Consider the following 11,174-nt stretch of genomic DNA (forward strand, 5'->3'; position numbering starts at 1 on the left):
TCCCCTACCCGGCCCAAAATCCAAATCCAATTCAGTCACATCCCTAATTTGGTTAATCAAACGAACTCGAACAATCCTAAGTTATTCGAACGAGTTATTCGAACAGATATTTACAAGTTATTTGAATGAGTTAATCGAACGATCACGAACTGCTCGTTTGGTTAATCGAACGAACTCGAACAGCCATTCTATGTTCGTTCGAGTTCGAACACGATTTTGAACACCCCTCTGTGCTTATCGAACGAGTTTCGAATGGGGGGTGTTCGTTCTTGTTCGGTTCGTTTGCATGCCTATTCTAAATGTGTCGAGAGGCTAGATTTGGCCTTCAGTAGCATCATGATGCCTTCATAACATTTACCCTAACCTCAATCCCCACCCTCGCCCCAAAATATCCCACTTCACTGCCACCCTAACAATGTTTCCTAGAAAAAAAAACTTAATGACTTTGGTTTTCCTTTATTAAATTTGAATCTTTGTTTGTTGACTTTTTGTTTTGGGTTTTGTAATAGTTATTTGTAGGGGCGTAGCCAAAAATAATGTATGGGGGGGTCAAAGTTAAAAGAACAATACAATTTTAAATTAACATAAGCATAAATTTTGTATTTATAAAATTCTCATTAACTAGTACATTTATAATTGTCCTCGACGGGATTTCATCTTTTGAAAGTATTGTATAATGACTTCATTATCAATACTATCAAATACATCTTTCTCTATATACACAACTAGGCTATCATTCAACCATTGATCACTCATTCTATTTCGCAAACGATTCTTCATAAAATTCATTGTTGAAAATACTCTCTCTACACTAGCAGTGGCAACGGGTAGAATCAATGCTAATTTCATCAACAAATAAACTAATGGAAACACTTTATCCTTCTTAGTTTCAACCATCATTTTTGCCAGATCTCCAATCCCTTTCAATCCCATAAATTTGACATTAGAGTGCATATCCAAAATGTAAACATCAAGTTAAGAATCAAGTGCCATGAGTTCTAAGTCAGAAAAATCATCAGGATAAAGTTCGGCAAGGCGTATCAATTTATGTTCATGAAAAGCAACAAACGATTCATTTAAACATAAACATGCCAAACAAATAAGCAATTAAGTGTTTACCTCATTGAAACAAGTATTCAACTCTTGAAGCTGCATGATTGGCACAAAAAGAATAAACTTTGCTTAATAAAGTCTCCCATTCATTATCCCTCATCAATTGTAAAGCTTGCTTACATGCTTCAACTAAATTCATAGCATTTACAATATCTTGATCTTTTCTTTGTAGTGCTTGAGAAAGTTCATTTGTAAAGCCAAGTATATCTTTCATAAAAAATAGACTAAACACAAAGTCAAATGATTGCATCAATTTAAATATTTTTTTTGCATGAAATTTTTGCTTAGAGTTTGACCCATCTTTTGTCATAATTTCAAGAACATCGATAATGGATGAAAACATCAAGATTATGCTCATTAACGTACCATAATGTGAGCCCCAATGCATATCACTAGCACGTTGCAGATTAGTCTCTTGATTGAGACATTTTCCACTTGAAAGTTCACCATTAGAAAGAGCTTCAATAACTTTACAAGCTTGCTTATCTCTACGAAGATCGTAACGCTTTGACGAAGCACCGACAATATTAACCACAATTGCCACGATATTAAAAAGATCATTAACATCATCATGGTTCTTTGCCAAAGCCACAAGAGCCAACTGGAGTTGATGGGCAAAACAATGAATATAATAAGCACATCTATTCTCTTTCAACACCAATGTCTTCAAACCATTAAATTCTCCTTGCATATTACTAGCTCCATCATAACCTTGTCCTCGCAGTCTAGAAAAACTCAACCCATGCCTTGAAAAGAAATTATCTAGTGTTGCTTTGAGTGAGAGAGTTGTGGTACTAGCAACGTGTTCAACACCTAGAAAACGCTCCACAACAAGTCCATTCTTATTAACATAACGTAAGACAATAGCCATTTGTTCCTTCCTAGAGATATCACGAGATTCATTAATTATTACAGCGAATAATGAATCTCCTAAATCTCTAATGATAGCACTTACGATTTCATTTGAAGTAGCACTTACAATTTCTTTTTGAATCTCAGGTGATGTTAATTTGAGATTATCAGGAGCATTCTTGAAATCAACATCATTGTAATCTTCATTATGATTAGCAAGAAATTGTAGAAGCACGAGAAAATTCCCTTGGTTGCTTGAATCATAGGATTCATCATGATCACGAAATGCAAGTCCTTGCCTTAGAAGAAAACGAATACAGTCAACTGTAGCATTTAAACGAGTTCGATACTCTATTCGTGCTTGAGAAGAATATCGATCAAAAAATGTCTGAATATGTTGGTCTTGATTCAATAATGTTTCACACATTCTTCGAGTTTAGTTATGAGCACTATTAGAACCTCCAACATGAATATTCAATTTTTCTTTCTTTTTCCAATTTGAAAACCTTTGACCAACAAAGCGATCACCACCCCATTTATCACTATCTGGCTTAAAAAGATAGCAATAAAGACAAAACGCAGCATCTTTGGCTATACTATATTCCAACCATTGTTCAAATTCACTAAACCAAGAAACAATAAAACATCTTGAAAATCCACCAAAATACCTAGAAGGAAACTCATGGCCCTTAGGTTGAAAATGACCTCTTTCCAAATATATTCTTCGAATTTGATCTTGAATATTAGGATCATAATCTGAAATTTGGGGTCTTAAGCTTGGATCCGTAGGAAGATCTTGCAAATCAACATCCACATTTTTACTTGAATCACCAATATTTTTCTCTTGTTTAAATGATGAGATCATTGTTGACTTTCTTTTGAAATATCTCTTCATACTATTTCAAAACAATAATATATTATTACTTGATAGAGAAAAATGTAACAAAATAAGCTATGTACTCAGTAAAATCAAACAATAACAATAATCTATGTATACAATAATAATTATTAAGATAAGTGAAATTACAACTACTACAAAAATTTATAAAGCTAATAAGTTAAAGTATTCTAACAATACATACACATCACAAATCACAAGTATATCTCTTTCTTTTTCTAATTTGTAAGTACTTTAACAAAAATTAAATTAAAGTAATAGAAATTGAATTGAAATAGATCATAATGCAATATTTTTTTTAAATATATCTTACATTATATACATTGGCTAAAATTCAATTGATATGTGTAAAAAATCTATTCAAATAACCAAACACTTGTACAATTAAATCCACTTTTTCATAACACTTGTAAAACAATTAAAATTAACTCCCATTTGAATCAAACACTTTTTTATAACAAATATAAAAATGGGTAAAATAATGTGGTCCCAAGAATGAAGAACCCATCTTCTCCATAAAAAAAACAACACAAAATTGCCATAGGCCAACTCCAAAATCCATTTGAATCAAACACTTTTATATAACAAAGATAAAAATGGGTAAAACAATATGGTCTCAAGAACTCATATTCTCCATATAAAAAAAAAACACAAATTCGGCTATAATGGTAAAACAATGTGGTTCCAAAGCCAACTCCAAAATTCATTTGAATCAAACACTTTTATATAATAAAGATAAAAATTAGTTAAACAATGTGGTCCCAAGAACTCATCTTCTCCATATAAAAAACAAAAAAAGGGCAATATGGAATGGGTAAAATGTGGTCCCAAGGCCAACTCCAAAATAAGTTTAAAAACTATCTTCTTACTTCCTCTAACTTCAATATATCATTACAAATAAATAAAAAATAGTTATAATTTGTGATCCTAATGACAATTTCATCTTCCTAAATCGTAATCTATAATTTAATCTAAAACTTTTAAAATAAAATAATACAAACATAAAATGTATTACCTGAAAAATTGAAGAAAATAGGGACTTGTTGGCTTGATAAGAGGAGAAAATTACACTTGTGTAGATAAAGCCTTAAAGGAAAAGAATTGACTTTATAGGTTATTGAAGAGGAAGAAGACGTCCGAGGGAAAGAGAAAGATGGGTTTACTTTTAGCAGGAGAATGAAGGGTTTACTTTTAGTTTCACAGCCCCTAAAACAAAAAAGTGTAATTTATTGGGTATAAGTATATAATGCAGTTTTTTGGTATTTTAATTTTATATAGGGGTAAATTTGTAAAAACATAGCAAAAATTTTTAAAAGTCAAGGACGGGCAAAGAATAAAAGAAGAATTGAAAGAACAACCTCGACTCCGAATTCTCCTTCGTGGGTCCACCCACTCCGGCTTCTAAGGCTCAAAAGAATAGCCGATGAGATACACCAACAAATGCTCCTCCAAGGTTAAACTGATTTTTTATTTTATTTTTTTGGAAATGTTTTTGCTTTGGAGTTTTTGATTTTTTGGTTTTTTCTAGAAGAAAAATGGAGCTCTGGCAGTGACTGCTCCTAATCAGTTGATCTTTTTCTTAGAAGAGTTTTTCTTTGATTATTATTATCATAGTTATTATTTTATAGCGTTCAATTGTTTATGGATAAAAATGTATTATTTTAAAGTGTTTTGTAGTTCATTAGAAAAAAAATTGACGTTTTCTAAAACAATTCCAGATATATTTAAAAAGTGATTTTGGTAAAAGAAAATAAAACGCAATTTAAAACTAAATCTTTTCTTAAAAAGTCACCTTCTGCTTCTGGATGAGTATTTGATTGATATTCATCTAGAAAGTATTTTCTAAGTTGAAAAATGGTTAAAAAATTTTCAAAGAAGAGCTGATAAGTATATTTTTTAAAGTGTTTTTTAATCTCTTAAAAAATTTTTTTTGCTTTTAGAAAAGCACGTTGAAATACACCTCAATAAGGCTTCTTACCATTTTTATTGATGAATCAATTGATAATATTGTTGTGGTATGTTGGGAGTAGAGTTGTTGGTTAACTCACTTTAGTGTATGGTTACCCATTTTAAGTGAAGTGGAAATATTACTAAGTTGATTAAGAGATTTCCAATTTAACCACATCAAACATAAGTGTGGAAAATAAAGAACACAACCATATACATGGTTCGGCTAAAATCCACTTTTAGCCTACATCCATGAGATCTTGTCTAGATTGAAGCTAATCCACTAAGTTAACAAACATTACAAGATATCACTTAGAGTTGATTAAAGTTACAGCAAAAAGAACTCTCTGTTCTAGTTACACTTAACACCACCTTCTGAATCTCTAATGTTTAGTTGCTCCAAGGATCTTCTTCATGCCGGGAACACACCCGAGAACAGCTTGTGAACTACCAAGCTTCAAGCACTGATGCCACGCACCAGCATCAGCAAAGGAGCCACGTTCCAAGAGCCATCAAATCAATGTATGATATGGTGAAGTTTTGGCACAAAATGGAAATGAACCTATAAACCTTAAGAGATAGAATACTCTGAGAAATTTCAAAGTACAAAGAAATAAAAGATCAAAAGGTTATATTCAAAGACGCAAGATAAGATGATATATAATGTAGGGTTTCTTGCTCAAAACATTAATGTCACGTCAGCCAACAAGGGGCTGACCCATGTTTGTCCAAATAAGGAAAATATTCATTCTTTTGGTTTGGACCACAAAATAAATCGGGAAAAGAAACTTTATTCCCTAGAACCACTTAAGGATACTATGACACATGTAAAAGGTCCTAAAAAGTAAAAGACAAGGATAACCAATATCTTTTTCATTTTATCAGACATACAACTTATGCTGGGTTGCAAATATCTGAAGCGAGAGTGTAAGCACAAACTGTTGTGTACACACACTCGAAACGAAACAAGCCAAGACACAAGTTTGACAACCAGTGTGCACGCAAAACTAATGTGCACACACACGACAAAGGAAACAAGCCAAATCATAAGATTGACAACCAATTTGCACAAATAACTGTTGTGCATACACAACTCATAAGTTTGACAAGTATGAATATTCCATATGTTGATTTCTATGTTCTGGGTATAGTGGATCAAACGAAGAGGAAGAAGTTCTACACTAAAGCTTATGTCAAGGCACTTCTTAATTCTTTTATCTTCCTTTTAGTGAAAGTGTTTCCAAGTTCATGTATTGATAATCGCTAAATTTTCAGGCTGAAGATGGGAAGCATTTTGCTAGAATCATTAAGTTGTTTAAAGGCACTGATGGGGAGCTATACTTTACTGCTCAATGGTTTTATAGAGCTGATGACATGGTAAGATTATTTAGATTATTCCATATTTTTTCACCCATATCTTTATGATCTGTTATGTATTGAACTTGCAGTTTTTGGTCATTTCTAGGTCATCAAGGGCTATGTAAATCTTGTTGACAAAAAGGAGTGTTTATGTCAGATGGTAAAAATGACAATCTACTTAATTAATTGTATTGTGTCTAAAGTAAAAATTGTTCAAGTTGCCTTAAATATAACAGTATTGCACTGTTCTGCCTTTAATTATTCCCTCCATTTTATGGGTCAATTGACGCATTCTTTTTAATATAAAGGGTCATAACTCGTTCACTTGACAATGCAGATGGACTTAAAGACAAAGGAGGAAAAAAATCCTCTTGGTGACTTATATTATGATATGAAATATACATTGCATACTTGACTTTTGCAAACATAATCAATGGTAATTTATTTTGCTCCTATTGTATGGAATTTGATTTTTCTGTTCCATTGATTGATGTATGCTTTATTAAACCAGAAAAATGAAAAAAGAGATAATGACACGTCTATTATTTCAAGTGAGAGTGACTCAAACATCATTAGGAATTCTGAGATGCATTTACTGGACTTGTATTCTGGCTATGTTGCCATGTCAACTACTCTCTGCATTGGTGCATCATTGTCTTGTGTAAAACTAGTAATCGTAAGTTTTTGAAATCTGATGGTATTTCCATCAACTTTTAGTTAAAAAATATTTGTACTATGTCAATATCAAAGATTTACTTTTTTAATTGACTGGGAGTACGCTGATTTTTTTTTTGTGCTTAATGTAGAGGTGGATTGTTGACATAAATGCTGATGCATTTTAAAGTTTGAAATGCAACCATCTTGAGACACAGGTGGAATTTCCTTTTAAATTATTACTTTTATCTGTCAATATGCTGAAGATTTGCTCTGTTAAGTTTGATATCTCATCAAATATATTGTTTGAATGAGCAAGTAGGAATGAAGTGACATTTTTTTTTTTTTTTTATCTTTACTGAAGGAATGGAAAAAATAGTGCTAGTAGTTCTCAGTGTTCGGTTCAAATAAAGAGCCAGATAAGAGTTTGAACTCAGTTAGTTAATAAGAAGAAGATGATGAAGAAAACAATAAAGCTTCCAATTTTTTTAATGAAGAATTTGAAGTGGAGAGGTTATTAGCTGTTTGTTATGGTGATCCTAACTAAGTGAAGAAATTGGATTATATTTTAAGGTTTTCTATATTTAGTTTGGAAAAGATTGGCCATGTGTGATTGCTTATTTTCCTTTGTTGTTTGGCTCTTTTATGGAATGAGGTCATCATTGAGCAAATTTGGTTCAACATGTTATTCACTTTTTCCTTGAAATGTTGACCTTCTAGTATGATTGGCCATTGCATTTTCTTCATAGGTTTTCTTGTATAGTTTGACAAATTTATACCATTGCTTTATTGTGATTTTATCTAATTTTAAAGTGTCTATAAAAGTAAGAGGCTAGAACTAAAATTAGAAATTTGTCCACTGCCAATATTTATTCATTTCCGAGTCCCTTATTCTTTACCCTGTGTTTCTACCTAAGCTGCGTCTTGGAAGTTTGTTTTTTATCCAGTATTACATCAATGCAATTACCATTGGTCTGCCTAGGAGTTTTTACCATTATAGTTGGCAATGGCTCTTAATAAGAAATGAACCAGGGAACAAACTTATGTACATGAGAAATTATTTTGCAAACCATTCACATCTTGATAAAATCAATAACTACCTTTTATCTAATATCTGAGAATTTCAGGTTCGTTGGAAGGGATATGATTATAGTGAGGACAACCTTAGGCCTATTGAGGGCTTGAGGCACTCTATTGTTTATGCATTTTCTCCTTTCATTTTCCTTTCTTGTTTCTTGTATAACAAGTGGTTTCTATCACTTTATATTTGCATCAACAATTGCGAGGAGAAGCTGAAAGATTTTGTTACAAAAGGGTTTAAGTCAAAGATATTGCAAATTCATCTGAGATCCTCACCAAATAATTTTTTTGTGGCTACATTGTCTACTTGTTATTCTTTTCATTATTTGTTTATTTATTTTTTTGCATGATGTCAATTTTTATTGAATGTCTATGTAGGGTGATGTTGATTTTATATGTGGGGGGCCTCCATGTCAAGGAGTTAGTGGTGTCAATCGTTTTAGAATCTCAAAAGTTGCTTTTGGAAGACAAAAAATTGTTAGCTATTAGTTTTCATGGACATTATCAAGTTTCTAAAGCCAAAATATGTTTTAATGGAGAATGGTGTAGATAATTTAAAGTTTGCTACTGGATTTTCCATTCGTTATGTTGAACACGATTAGGGATGATGGCAACAGATTCTTATGGCTTAGATTACTTTCAGAAATGGGTTTTCTTGTGGGGTGCCCATCCATTCAAGGCAAGTATATTGTTTAATTGCAATATAATTTAATACCATGAGCTATGTAATCTTATTGATTTTCCTTTTTTTTGTCAGAAACTACCACAATATCCATTGCCGACTCATGAGGTCTTATCCAAAGGTGGTCATATTCCAACTAAGTTTGAGGTATTGTCTTTAAACCGATGATGTGGTCATGATCAATCATCAGAGCCAGCAAAAAAATAATCAATATTTGTCATTCATCCAAGAGATTACTGTTGCTTATGCCAATGACCAACCTTGTCAATCAGAAAAGGCTATTCATATTGATGACACAATATCAGATCTTCCACTAGAGTTGTGTTAGAGTTTCAAGGAGAAGGCAAGAGAAGTAGATCAATGCTGCAAAAGTATGCCTGAGAAGAAAGAAATGAAGAAGTACTTTTCTGTATATTGTATTCAATTGTGTTTACAATGTTTGTACAATGCTGAATTTATATAAGAAATGTAATTGTAAAAATAGTAACATAATAATGTAATTACAGAAATCATGAGTGATTGACTGAGTGATTGATTGCAAGGATTGTGGCGTTGATTTGGTGAAGAAGATTGTTTGTAATCAAGTTATAATTCCAACAGCATCCCATATTTCATCACTGCCCCTCTAACTTTGTGGTTTGTATATGTCATAGACCACAAGTTTGTGAAGCAAATATGAGTGTTGTCTGCTGCATAATGGTTTTGTGAAGATGTCTGCTGGTTGTTCAATAGTGCGAATGTGCATGGTCTTGATTAATCCTTCTTAGATTTTTCCTCTAATGAAATGGCTATCAATCTCTATGTGTTTCGTCCTTTCATGAATACCAGATTTGGTGCAATTTCATTTGCAGCTTTGTTGTCACAAAATAATCGCATCGACTTTCTTACTTGTATCTCCTGATCTCCTAATAGCCCAATAATCCAAGTGATCTCACATATAGTTTTGGCCATGACTCTATACTCATCTTCCGCTGATGATAATGACACTGTTGATTAATTCTTTGTTTTCTTGGATATAAGGGCTCCTCCAAGTTTGATACAAAAACCAATGATAGATCATTCCCTTGTCATTGGACATATAGCCCGATCCCAGTCACAATATGTTGTGATGTCTGGATGCTCATCCTGGGGTATGAAAAGTCCTAGACCAAGACAACCTTTCAGATACTTAAGCACTTTCATTATTGCATCCATGTGAGATTACTTTGGCTCATGCATGAATTGGCTGAGAATCTGCACTCCAAAACTAATGTCAGGACGTGTCATGGTTAGATAGATAAGTCGACCCACAAGCCTTTGATAATGAGAAGGATCTTCCAATGGTGGATCTACCTTTGACGTTGGCACCCCACTATCATATTCTTGAGTAGTGAGTTTGTTGTTTTGCTCGACAGGGATGACACTTGGTCCGTGTGCTGATAACCTAGAATCTGATATGAGTTCAACAACATACTTTTGTTGGCTAAGAGATATTCTAGCTAAAGATCTTGTAATTTCAATTCCCAGAAAATATTTTGGCTATCTTAAGTCTTTTATGCGAAAGTGCTTCTTGAGGTGTTCCTTTAATCATGTTTGGATTGGCAAAAGCTTATGTCTGTGAGTGCTTTTGTGAATTTCCCATTCCATTGTCGAGATGCTTGTTTTAGACCATAAATGGACTTTTGTAGATGACATCTGAGTTCTCCCCCTGTCGGTGAAGTCCAATAGGAAGATCTGTATAAATTTCTTTGTGGAGATCACCACGTAAAAAAGCTTTATGGACGTCCATTTGATGTAAGGACCAATCACGAATAACAGCAATTGTTAGAAATGCTCGTATAGTTACATGTTTGGCAATAGGGGAAAAAGTTTCTTGGTAGTTAAGTCTTTCGTGTTAAGTGAACCCTTTGGTGACCAATCGGGCTTTATATCATTCGATTGATCCATCTTAACGATGTTTGATTTTATACATCCATTTGCATCCAATGGGTTTATGATGAGGATGTCGTGGCACTAATTCCCATGTATTATTTTGAGCTAGGGTAGTGAGCTCATCAGCTATAGCTTGATGCCAGTGAGCATGTTGGACTACATCAGAATAACATGTAAGCTCTCGGTCGGCAGAAATCTGATTGACACATATTCTATGGGCAGGAGAGAGACCATTATAAGTAACATAATTTGATGTGAGGTAAGGTGTACCTGAAGAGTCTGATATGGTGGAGCAGACATAATCAACTATCCAGAAATGAGGTTGAGTTTGTCAATTAGACCGCAGTTGTGGTGGTGTAGGTTCAAGAGATTCTAGAGGAGATGATATTGAGGTGTCACTTGGAGGTGACTCTGGTGTAGGATCATCAGGATCATGACTAATGGATGGATCAGCATCTGTCAGAGGTGAGCTATTATCATGTGTCGGGATCATAGTGTAAGAAGGATTCTGTGGGGTGGGTAGATCATTTTCCAGGAAGGGTATAGGAGAGGAACTTGAGGCTTCATCTGTGATGGTAAATGGAAAAATGTCTTCATGAAATACAACATCTCTACAGATAAGAAACCGTTTTGCAGTAGGATCATATAAACGGTAACCCTTCTATAGCATGGGATATC

General features: G+C 33.4%; 1 protein-coding gene and 1 pseudogene across 1 annotated transcript; one reads left to right on the forward strand and one right to left on the reverse strand.

Moving 5' to 3' along the window:
* Nucleotides 1–1,120: 1,120 nt before the first annotated feature.
* On the reverse strand, nt 1,121–2,392 carry LOC116110072 (zinc finger MYM-type protein 1-like). The gene is made up of 3 exons (XM_031396306.1): nt 1,480–2,392; nt 1,234–1,320; nt 1,121–1,149 (listed from the first exon to the last, which is right to left on the reverse strand). Exons 1-3 carry the CDS (start codon nt 2,390–2,392, stop codon nt 1,121–1,123), a joined length of 1,029 nt encoding a protein of 342 aa, XP_031252166.1.
* Nucleotides 2,393–5,921: 3,529 nt separating this feature from the next.
* Nucleotides 5,922–8,913, forward strand: LOC116110073 (annotated as a pseudogene).
* Nucleotides 8,914–11,174: the final 2,261 nt, after the last annotated feature.

The sequence above is a fragment of the Pistacia vera genome, unplaced genomic scaffold (assembly GCF_008641045.1).
Source record: "Pistacia vera cultivar Batoury unplaced genomic scaffold, PisVer_v2 Contig595, whole genome shotgun sequence".
Taxonomy (NCBI): domain Eukaryota; kingdom Viridiplantae; phylum Streptophyta; class Magnoliopsida; order Sapindales; family Anacardiaceae; genus Pistacia; species Pistacia vera.